This window comes from Mustelus asterias, chromosome 28, assembly GCF_964213995.1.
Source record: "Mustelus asterias chromosome 28, sMusAst1.hap1.1, whole genome shotgun sequence".
In the NCBI taxonomy this organism is placed as follows: domain Eukaryota; kingdom Metazoa; phylum Chordata; class Chondrichthyes; order Carcharhiniformes; family Triakidae; genus Mustelus; species Mustelus asterias.
In genome coordinates this window covers 18,115,284-18,127,715 of record NC_135828.1, presented here as the reverse complement: position 1 = coordinate 18,127,715, position 12,432 = coordinate 18,115,284, and the positions used below count along the sequence as shown (strand labels likewise).

Here is a 12,432-nt window from a genome sequence, read left to right as displayed (position 1 = left end):
TTAAAGGAGATGTATGAGGCAGATTTTTTACATAGAGAATAGTGGGTGCCTGGAACTCGTTGCTAGGGGAGGAAGCGGATACGGTAGTGACTTTTAAGGGGCGTCTTGACAAGTACATGAATAGGATGGGAATAGAGGGATATGGTCCCTGGAAGGGTAGGGGGTTTTAGTTCAGTCGGGCAGCATGGTCGGTGCAGGCTTGGAGGGCCAAAGGGCCTGTTCCTGTGCTGTAATTTTCTTTGTTCTTTTTTCTTTACTTGTAGTTATAGTAAGCATCTGATCAGAGGTTTCTGGAGTGACGCGATGCGCACACTAAATTGAATTGCATCCACACTTATTGCAAACTCATTTTGCCCACCGCTGCATCCCTCAAACCCCTCCGAGGGGTGCAATTGATTCACTTCTTATGGGCCGGGGGAATTTTTTGGATGACCTCAGTCAATTATTACTGTGGGGACTTTAACGTCTCTGCAAACGAAAAGATGGGATCCGGAATTAATAGCTCACCTTTTTAAAGTTTATTTATTAGTCGCAAGTAGGCTTACATTAACACTGCAATGAAGTTACTGTGAAAATCCCCTAGTCGCCCACACTCCAGCACCTGTTCGGGTTACACTGAGGGAGAATTTAGCACGGCCAATGCACCTACGTCTTTTTTTGGACTGTGGGAGGAAACCGGAGCACCCGGAGGAAACCCACGCAGACACGGGGAGAACGTGCAGACTCCACACAGACAGTGACCCAAGCCGGGAATCGAACCCTGGTCCCTGAGGCTGTGAGACAGTGGTGCTAACCACCGTGTCACCGTGCCGCCACCTCAGCACAAAACTGGGGATGTCCATCTTAGTTTCTGTGCTGTCCCCGGGGGTGACAGAAAATGAACATTTTAAGAGATGTTCCGATGCAAAATTGCCAAATTTTTCTTCTTTTATTTTATTCATTTGTGGGACATGGGTGTCGCTGGCTGGGCCAGCATTTATTGCCCATCCCTAGTTGCCCTTGAGAAGGTGGTGGTGAGCTGCCTTCTTGAATCGCTGCAGTCCACGTGCTGTGGGTTGACCCACAATGCCGTTCGGGAGGGAATTCCAGGATTTTGACCCAGCGACTGCGAAGGAACGGCGATATATTTCCAAGTCAGGATGGTGAGTGTCTTGGAGGGGAACTTGCAGGTGGTGGTTCCCATGTATCTGCTGCCCTTGTCCTTCCAGATGGAAGTAGTTGTGGGTTTGGAAGGTGCTGTCTAAGGATCTTTGGTGAATTGCTGCAGTGGATCTTGTAGATGGTACACACTGCTGTTACTGAGCGTTGGTGGTGGAGGGAGTGGATGTTTGTAGATGTGATGCCAATCAAGCCAATTTAAAGTAACAAAGCTTGAAAGTTTTTGTTGTTGAGTGCATTAAAACATGTGGGGAAAACTATTTCCTTTTTTTTGGCATTATGTTTATATTTCACGAGAAGCAGACCAAAACGCCAAGAGATTACCTTCTCACCCAAGCGTTTCTGACTGTTCTTAATGTGTTGTAGGCCTGGCTATCGACTGCTGTTATGTTTACTTTTCCGGCAAAGGTTTCCTGTCCACTGGGATGGTTACATCATATCCCCTTTGGCACCAAGGTGTCACCAGAGAAGGATGCATTTAGCTTCCCATTGGAGGTGAAAGCTTCACCCTTCTGGCATTTAGGACTCAGCCCGCTCAAACTTTGCAAAGTCTTTGGCATTGAGGCGACTGCAGGTCTCTGCAGTTATCGACCAGCGTGCTCGTAAGCCATGTCCCTCGCCAACTGAACTTAAATCCTGCCAGGCTCCAGCCGAAATCCTGGTGGGAGACCAACGTCTCTCTGGGGAGGGGAAGCAGCCGGACTTCCATCAGAATCCCACCGGAGTCACAGCCAGGGAGAGCTCCAAATAATCTCAACCTGTTGTGCAATAATTGCACCCTTTGAGATTATATGGAGTTGACCGTGTTCACTTTGCACGAAGAATGGAATTGTTTTATTGAAGCTATTGGGCAGCCAGATCCCTGTATATTAATGGGTAACGGCAGCAAGTTGCAGTGTCACACTGGCAACTTTTCAACCCCACCAGAACCACAGGATTGGACCACTACCTCTACTTGAGATGCACACGCTGAGTTTCATATGTTTCTTCTTAAAGGTTCAGACTTTGGGTCAATGTGACGTAGATGAAAGGCTAATAAAGGTGGCCGTCACAGTGAACCTTCAGGCATAAGTCGCAACGTACTGCTATAAACATTCAGCTTGTAAATTATATCACTACGTAGCAGCTGATTACTGGGTAATATACTGTGCGTGACTTCAGGCTGCGTTGAATACATAAGGGTGTCATATTTTTCTTTAGCCGCATCAGTTCGCAGGATCAGCCCACCTTTGTTGCATCTACATCATGGATTTCCTGAAAAGTAATGGAGGGTTTCATTAACAACTGCCTTGTGTTTCTGGAACTCAGACACCTCAAACAGTATTAACTTCACAACACCAGGCTAATGTCCCACAGGTTTATTCAGAATCACGAGCTTTAGGAGCCTTGCTCCTTCATCAGGTGAGTGGAGCAGCGCTCCGAGAGCTCGTGATTCCAAATAAAGCTGTTGGACTTTAACCTGGGTGTTGTGAGACGTTTTACTGTGCCCACCCCAGTCCAACGCCGGCATCTTCACATCAGCAGTAACATCAGTTCTCCCGTGGGACGACACAGTGGTTAGCACTGCTGCTTCACAGCGCCAGGGACCCGGGTTCGATTCACGGCTTGGGTCACTGTCTGTGTGGAGTCTGCACGTTCTCCTCGTGTCTGTGTGGGTTTCCTCCGGGTGCTCCGGTTTCCTCCCACACTCCAAAAGACGTGCTGATTAGGTGCATTGACCATGCTAAATTCTCCCTCAGTGTACCCGGACAGGTGCCGGAGTGTGACGACGAGGGGATTTTCACAGTAACTTCATTGCGGTGTTAATGTAAGCCTACCTGTGACACTAATAAATAAACTTTAAACTATAGAATTTAAACAGTGGCGCTCTGGAAGTATTTATGTATAAACGTGACACTAAGGAGTACTTGTGGCACAGTGAGAGAATCCTTACCTCTGGTCCAGGAACCCCAGGTTCGAGTCCAATACCAGGACATGGGAGAGTCTAGGTGGATGTGGTGTGTAGTGGTATTGTCACTAGACTAATAATTGACAGAGCCAGAATAATGCCCCGGGGACCTGGGTTCGAATCCCACCATGATAGATGAAGATATTAAAAGGCTGAAGATGACCAAGAAAAAAAAATGTGATTCAACTCAATTCTTCCACCAGTTCCCCCCATTATTCCCCAGAGGGAAAGAAGTGTGCCTGTGGCACCAGCCTTGGATCATCCCCTTCAGCAGGATTCGGTGGCACCTTCAGTGCTGATGCTGCAACGGTGAACTCTTGACCTCAGGCCAGGGGTCATTGTGTCAAGCCTCGGAGGACAAACGTGAGACCACATCTAGAGTACGGCATACAGCTCTAGTCTGAATATGCTTGCATTGGAGGCTGCACGGAGAAGGTTTATTTGACTGATACTTGGGATGAAGGGATTGTCTTATGAAAAAAGATTGAGCAGGTTGGGCCAAAACTTGTTGGCATTTAGAAGAATGAGAGGTGATCATGATCGTGTGGGGGGGGGGCGGGGTGCAATGTCGGGGTGTGGTGGGGGAGAGTGACAGATTCTTGGTGCACTATGTACTCTTGTACATAGTGCACTGGGTGATCAAGGTGCATGCGCAATAACACACTCAAGCAGCCTGGAGCCGGCTTCCCAGCATGAATAGACTCCATCCACTCCCTCTACTGGTGAGAATCACATTTGGGATCTTTTTTTCTCCAAGTGCCATAAGATAGCGTATGGGAGCTCACCCAAAAAAAATGGGTGTGATGCTCTCCCATTTTCATGATTGTTCAGCACTGAGAATCTTTTTGGTATGATCGTCCCCATCAGATTCCGAGGGGTGATGCTGAGGACGTGTTTACCCCATGGGGGAATCTGAAACTGGGGGCACAGCTTCAGAATAAGGAGTCTCCCATTTGAGAACGAGATGAAGATTGGGATTGGTTCTCTCAATGAATGGTTAATCTTCGGAAGTCTCGAGCTCAGAGAGCGTTGGAGGTGGGGCCAGTGAATGTATGCGTGAGACAGATCTTTGATCAACAAGAGAGTTGAGGGTGATGGGGGACAGTCAGGAAAGTGTTAATGCCACAATTAGATCATCCATGGTCTATTGGAATGGCAGAGCAGGCTCAAGAGGCCAAACAGCCTATTCCTGCTCCTTTTTCCGAGTCCAAGACAACACAAGACGTTTATTTTCTCAGATTCATGCTGTCCTATTTTTACACTGAGATCTGTTCCCAGAATAATTTACCAACCCCACCCATTGTACAAATGAGAATTCATATACTCCATCGAGGAGCCTAATCTAAAGCAAGTCTTGAAGTGGAATGGGATGATTGCCATCAGCTGGTTAAAGCTCATCATCCCTTTTTTTTCTACATGGCAATGATTCTAAAACAAGGAAGGGGGAGGGGGTTAAACAAGGAAGAGGGAAGGGGGTTTGGCCCATTGGATTAAGATGAAGATTGCAATGACAAAGTCAAAAATCTCTCATTTGCCTTATTATCTCCACATGGAAACAAAATAATCGAATCCCCACAGTGCAGAAGGAGACCATTTGGACCATCGAGTCTACACCAATCATAATCCCACCCAAGCCCTATTCCTGTAACCCCATATATTTACCCTGCTAATCCCCCTGACATTAAGGGACAATTTAGCATGGCCAATCCACCTAACCCGCACACCTTTTGAGTATGGGAGGAAACTGGAGCACCCGGAGGAAACCCACGAAGACATGGGGAGAACGTGCAAACTCCACACAGTGACCCAAGCCGGGAATTGAACCCAGATCCCTGGCACTGTGAGGCAGCAGTGCTAACCACTGTGCCACCGTGCCGCCCCGTGAGCCATTATCAATGTCTGATCATTCTAAACCCACCTTTATCGAGATTTTAAAAATGGTAAGAGGTACTATCGAGTCTCCCATTCTGGTTCTCGAGAAAAGGACCCCCAAATTCTTGTCAGGACCATGAGGCAATGAATTACAATCTGGCAGCATTGCTTCCGAAAAGGATTTTCCTTCCTCCAACTGTCCAAACAATTTTCTTGCCGTAGAAATGCGATCGTTTCACTGTCAACTGCATTGACAGAAACAATGGCCTAAATCATCGGGTTCCACCCACCACGGAGGATCGTTGCGGGTGGGACGGATAATTTGACGGACCATTAAAAATGTCAGTTGACCACTGGCGGGAATTTCCAGTCTCGGGGTGGAAGGGACAGGAAAACCTCACCCAATGTGCAGGTTGGGTGGATTGACCATGCTAACTTGCCCCTTAGTGTTAGGGGACTAGTTAGGGTAAACACGTAGGTTTAAGAGGTTAGGAGAAAATGCTGGAAAACCTCAGCAGGTCTGGCAACATCTGTAAGGAGAGAAAAGAGCTGACATTTTGGGTCCAGATGACAGCTTTGACAAAGGGTCACCTGGACTGGAAACGTCAGCTCTTTTCTCTCCTCACAGACCTGCTGAGATTTTCCAGCATTTCCTCTTTTGGTTTCAGATTCCAGCATCCGCAGTAATTTGCTTTTATTATTTGTGAAGAGGATAGGGTCTGGGTGGTGGAGGCTCGGTGGGCCGAACGGCCTCCTTCTGCACTGTAGGGATTCTATGATTCTAATGTGACAGGAAATGAGTGTTATACTTGCAGGAAATGCGCACAACTTTAAATATATCATAACTGAACGTTCCATAAATGTAACCGCTCATTATAAGTGCACTCAATCGCATTGTTGAAGTGAGGGACAACACAGATCATTTGAAGGAACGCGTGTGGTTTTGTGTCCTTACAGATGTTTACTTCTGAAACGCAGCCATCTTGTTTTGGGGTGGATGCAGATCTGGTTGCCGTTCATCTTCAAAGTCGCTCTGCCGAACGAAAGAACAAAGTGGGTTGTAAACTCAGCACAAAAGAAGGCAAATCATTGATAAATGCCCCGACGATTCTCAGAGACCAGAGAGGGTGAGTACCTGCACATGACCACCCCCCTCCCCCAGAACACGCAGGGAGGAAACCTGTCTTTCATTCCCGTCAACCCTGCCAACAATGCCTGAAGCAATCCCAAGTAGCACCCAAGAGGGAAGTCGAACTGTAGGGAAATTCCCATCAGCTTTGCTATTTTTCAATACGCTGAGGTTTCCCGGTTTAATAGCATGATAAGGAAACCGATAGAATTAGCTCCAGAACAGCAATGTTTTGACAGAGATTGAAAACATCGTGCTTCCTTCTGTAACTCCCACTGTATGGGATGCATTGAGGAAAGGATTGCAGATGACTCTAATTTCACTAACATCTTGTTCCTACTATAACTAACCTGCTCTTCAGCCTCCCCATGGGAGCACACATGGAAACATGTGAGGATTGGGGCAGGTGAAGACTCTGGAGACTGTCCTGTATTGTAGTTAAAAGTAAAGTTTATTTATTAGTGTCACAAGTAGGCCTAGCTGCAATGAAGTTACTGTGAAAATCCCCTGGTCACCACATTCAGGCACCTGTTGGGGTGCACTGAGGGAGAGTTTAGCACGGCCAATGCACCTAACCAGCACGTCTTTCAGACTGTGGGAGGAAACTGGAGGAAACCCACGCAGACACGGGGAGAACGTGCAGACTCCACACAGACAGTGACCCCGAGGCTGGAATTGAACCCGGGTCCCTGGCACTGTGAGGCAGCAGTGCTAACCACTGTGCAGTAAGTTACTTGTCCACATGGATTTATTATTGTCACAAGTAGGCTTACATTAACACTGCAATGAAGTTACTGTGAAAATTCCCTAGTTGCCACACGCTGGAGCGCCTGTTCGGGTACATTGAGGGAGAATTTAGCACGGCCAATGCATTTAACCAGCAGGTCTTTCGGACTGTGGAAGGAAACCCACACAGATACAGGGCGAAGGTGCAGATTCCGCATAGACGGTGACCCAAGCCGGGAATCGAACCCGGGTCCCTGGCGCTGTGGGACAGCAGTGCAAACCACTGTGCCACGTTGCCTCACGCCCCTTAATGCCTGTCTTCAGGTCATTGGCAGGCAGAGCATTTAAATGTCGCTATCAGTCAGAACTCTGCACAGCTTCCACACCCTCCTCCCAACAATTCAACCCCTCCCTCACGGGCAAGAAATGAACCCCCCCGCGCCCCCCCCCCCCACCCTCTCCCAGCATACCACTCCCCCAACAATACTCATTGTTTATGAAATAAATTAACTGCATTTCCTCTGGAGCACGATCTCAGGACAGCTCATAGTGTTTCACAGCCAATGAGATCTTTTTTTAAAATTGTATTTTTTAAATTCATTCGTGGGACATGGGTGTCACTGGCTGACCTAAAATTTATTGCCCGTCCCTAGTTGCCCTTGAACTGAGTGGCTGGAATTTTACCAGATGCCCACCCCGACTCCAGGGGCGGGCGAAGCTCGGAGAATGGCATTCTCCATTGGCCTCGGGCAGGTTTGTACGAACCTCGGGCGGACTTGCTGGTAAAATCCCGACCTGTGTCTCTCTTGGCCATTTCAGAGTCAACCACATTGCTGTGGCTCTGGAGTCACATGTAGGCCAGACCAGGTAAGGACGGCAGATTTCCTTCCCATCAGGGTTTAGCAAACCAGAGGGGTTTTCTCGACAATGGTTTCACGGTAGATTCTTAATTCCAGATATTTATTTTATTGAATTCAAATTCCACCATCTGCCATGGCGGGATTCGAACCCCAGAACATGAGCTGAGTTGCTGGATTAGAAGTCTAGTGATAATACCACTAGACTATCACCTCCCAGTGACTGCAAGGTAAGGAGGGGGACAGCATAGTAGCCCAGTGGTTAGCACTGCTGCCTCACAGGGACCCGGGTTCGATTCCCGGCCTCGGGTGACTGTCTGTGCGGAGTTTGCACCTTGTCCCCGTGTCTGCGTGGGTTTCCTCCGGGTGCTCCGGTTTCCTCCCACATTCTGAAAGACGTGCTGGTTAGGTGCATTGACCCGAACTATGGACTATGGCGACTAGGGGAGCTTCACAGTGGCTTTATTGCAGTGTTAATGCAAGCTTTACTGGTCGCTAATAAATAAACTTTTTTTAAAAAGCAGAAGGAACTTGCAGCAAAGTGCCCCAAAGTCCCATTAGTTCCATCACGGGGATCATTCCCTGGAACGGGTGTCAGTTATCCAGTACAGTCAATATGCAAGTGGTAATTATCACTATGGATCTGGTTTTATCCATAAACCATTGATATAATAAAACTTACTCAGCTTTTAAAACATTGCTCCTTTATAAAAATGTTTTAAATTTTGCTAACAATTCTTTATTAAAGCAAAGAAGCATGTTTTTGAAATCTAGATATTGAGAGTTTTGAATATTAATTGTAACAACAATGAAAATTAATGGACATGAATGTATATAATAAGTGATCCAGTAAATTAGTGTAAGCAAACATGTTTTTCCACTGATTTTTAAACCTCGGTTTGTGCAGAATCGAACAGCAGCGCAATGGAATGAAGTGAATTGTAAACACATAGCTGACATTCCCGAATAGACTCCCAACAGAAGTGAGGAGAGTTTCCAATTTGGCATTAACACACAACAATAAATAGGCAGGAAAATCAACACCCTAGTCATCAGCCCAAATAAACAGCCCGCTCAGACAGCCAGCTAAACAAAGGTGTTCCCGGTGCCAACCAGTTGGGAGGTAGGAGAGGATAAGTACTTCCAGATGTCGACCTTCCCACTGATCCTGCGCTGGGTGGAATGGAAGCAAAAGAATTTTTTTTTAAACTCCTGACGGAGCAAAGCTGAGAGTTGAGCGCATTTCCCATGGCCATTGTCTGAGATATCCAAGTTCAGTCAGTTGGCTGAAAACTGACCATCCCTCCCGCAGCCCCTCACAATAACATTTTCTCAGTGTCGGCCCTCCAGTCATTGGCACGATACGTTGGCCGTCAAACTGCTCACAAGCCCGTCATCCGCCTGGACACCTGAGAGGCCATCCTTTACCGATTCGCAAGCCAACGAGCGGTGTCGGGTTTTGTTTTAATTTTTTACACATGAAGCAAAGGGTTTCACTTGGCTGAATTGGTTCTGACAGAAACCTTCGCTGGAATTCTCCCGCCCTGCCCGCCACAGAATCGGAGCGGGCGAGGGACGGACAACGCAAATGTCCGTCGACCTCAGGCGGCCATTTCCAATCTCGCTTGAGCGAGGCCATAAAATCTCGCCCCTTGATTTTATTTAAAATAAACTTTGTTTATTAGTGTCGCAAGGAGGCTGACAACACTGCAATGAAGTTACTGTGAAAATCCCCTGGTCATCACACTCCGGCGCCTGTTTGGGTACACTGAGGGCAATTTAGCATGGTCAATGCGCCTAACCAGCACGTCTTTCAGACTGTTTGTGCACCAACAACAATCCCACCCAAGTCCCATCTCCGTAACCCCACATATTGACCCTGCTAGTCCCCCTGACACTAATGGGCAATTTAGCACGGCCGATCAACGTAACCCACACATCTTTGGGGTTAAGAGTAAGAGCGAACTTACTTGGAACTTTTAATTCAAACGAGAGAAAACAAAAACTTCCTTTTATCTAAAGTTTATTTATTAGTGCCACAACTCAGCTTACATTAACACTGCAATGAAGTTACTGTGAAAATCCCCTGGTCGCCACACTCTGGCGCCTGTTCGGGTACACAGAGGGCGAATTTAGCACGGATAATGCACCTAACCAGCACGTCTTTCGGACTGTGGGAGGAAATCGGAGCACCTGGAGGAAACCCACGCAGACACGGGGAGAATGTGCAGACTCCACACAGCACACCGTGCCGCCCTATATTTTTTCCAGCAAATTCAGGGTCAAAATATTTCCCTTCAAGTGAATTATTTTTTGAAGTGTAAAGATTGTTATCTGCCCTGAACCGCAACTGCTCTAACTATTGATGAAAAGAGAGTTTGCCAATCAGAGCCCTTTTCTACTGTAGCATAAACATGTCCACGTTTGAGGTTTGGCATTTTGGTGTTTGTCCTGATGAGTGCAAGGAAAAAAGCTTCAACAACACATCTCTCTTTATCAATATTTAAGTTCTGCTACTAAGTGACTACACTAATCCTGTAACATTCATCAAGTGGCCAATGCGCCCTAACCAGCACGTCTTTCCGACTGTTTGTGCACCAACAACAATCCCACCCAAGTCCCATCCCCGTAACCCCACATATTGACCCTGCTAGTCCCCCTGACACTAATGGGCAATTTAGCACGGCCAATCAACGTAACCCGCACACCCGAAGTGGCATAGTGGTTAGCACTGCTGCCTTGCAGCGCTAGGGACCTGGGTTCAATTCTGGCCTCGGGTAACTGTCTGTGTGGAGTTTGCACATTCTCCCCGTGTCTGCGTGGGTTTCCTCCGGATACTCCGGTTTCCTCCCACAGTCTGAAAGACGTGCTGGTTAGGTGCAATGGCTGTGTTAAATTCTCCCTCAGTGTACCCAAACAGGCGCCGGAGTGTGGTGACTAGGCGATTTTCACAGTAACTTCATTGTGGTGTTAATGTGAGCCTACTTGTGACACTAATCTTTAAACATTATGGGAAAGACATTTTTGACCTTAAGGATGCAGAAGAGTGTTGAACTGACACTCCAGATTCTACATACCAGGGATGTGATAAGATGCAATTCTTCCCTGCGAACACCCTTTTAGGGTGGGTGCCACAAAACAGGCGAAAGGCCCTCTCTGCTTTCTACCAATCAATGCACAGATAAATGTACACTCCAGAATTAACCAATGACATGTCCTGTCAGCAATATCAGACACCTTCCCTGGCGAGACCAATTATTCATTCAATTTCGAGTGAAGGATCGTCCATGTGGCAAATATCTGACCCTTAGCATGTCTGTGTTATGGTATGCCTCATTGCAATACCTATGGCTTAGGGTTGCCAAGGCAATGATCTGAGACCCCGCTTCATAGCTTTGATGCCAAGTCTATTTCGAAAAGAAATATAATCACCGGGTCTTATTATTAAGTTCTGAATGTTTGATATTTAAAATATCTTTTCTATGTTGGCTGAATCACACTGGGGACAATTCATTTATAGGCTCCGGAAGGGACGCCATTTCCTTTTTGTGCCACGCTTTAGAATGCTGGCATCATGTACAGAGGTTATCATTGAAAGAATCATAGAATCCCTACAGTGCAGAAGGAGGCTATTCAGCCCATCAAATCTGCACCAACAACAATTCACACCCAGATTCACATCTCCGTAACCCTACATATTTACCCCGCTTATCCCTCTAACCTACGCATTCCAGTATACTAAGGGTCAATTTATCATGGCCAATCAACCTAACCCGCACATCTTTGGACTGTGGGAGGAAACCGGAGCACCCGGAAGAAACCCACGCGGACATGGGGAGAACGTGCAAACTCCACACAGACAATGACCCAAGCCAGTATCGAACCCAGATCCCTGGAGCTGTGAGGCAGTGGTGCTAACCACTGTGCCACCGTGCCGCCCCTATCATTGGTATGAAAGAAGTGCCAAACAGCTGGGCCAACTTTGTGTAAATGGCCAAGCTATCATTGATGGCATGAAGCATCAGTGGTGATACTCAACGGCACAGGGGCACAGTGGTTAGCACTGCTGCCTCACAGCGCCAGGGACCCGGGTTCAATTCCAACCTCGGGGCCACTGTCTGTGTGGAGTCTGCACGTTCTCCCCGTGTCTGTGTGGGTTTCCTCCAGGTGTTCCGGTTTCCTCCCACACTCCAATAATATGCGGGTTAGGTGGATCAGTGGGGTAGATGCGTTGGGGTTACGAGGTGGCTGGGAAAAATGCTCTGCCGGAGAATTGGTGCAGATTCAAGGGGCCAAATGGCCTCCTTCGGCACTGAAGCGATTCAATGAGGATTAGAGGAAAGTAGATATAGAACATAGAACAGTACAGCACAGAACAGGCCCTTTGGCCCACGATGTTGTGCCGAGCTTTATCTGAAACCAAGATCAAGCTATCCCACTCCCCATTATCTTGGTGTGCTCCATGTGCCTATCCAATAACCGCTTAAATGTTCCTAAAGTGTCTGACTCCACTATCACTGCAGGCAGTCCATTCCACACCCCAACCACTCTCTGAGTAAAGAGCCTACCTCGGACATCCTTCCTATATCTCCCACCATGAACCCTATAGTTATGCCCCCTTGTAATAGCTCCATCCACCTGAGGAAATAGTCTTTGAACGTTCACTCTATCTATCCCCTTCATCATTTTATAAACCTCTATCAAGTCTCCCCTCAACCTCCTTCGCTCCAGAGAGAACAGCC

General features: G+C 47.4%; 1 protein-coding gene across 1 annotated transcript in view; it reads right to left on the bottom strand.

Moving 5' to 3' along the window:
- Positions 1-259: 259 nt before the first annotated feature.
- Positions 260-12,432, bottom strand: part of LOC144480165 (stromal cell-derived factor 1-like) — a 30,751-nt gene continuing 18,578 nt past the window's right edge. The window contains exons 3-4 of the mRNA XM_078199314.1: positions 5,934-6,011; positions 260-2,412 (exon numbers count right to left, since the gene is read on the bottom strand). Of these exons, the coding sequence (XP_078055440.1) occupies positions 2,397-2,412; positions 5,934-6,011 (94 nt within the window). The 3' untranslated portion in view covers positions 260-2,396. The remainder of the gene's footprint in view (positions 2,413-5,933; positions 6,012-12,432) is intronic.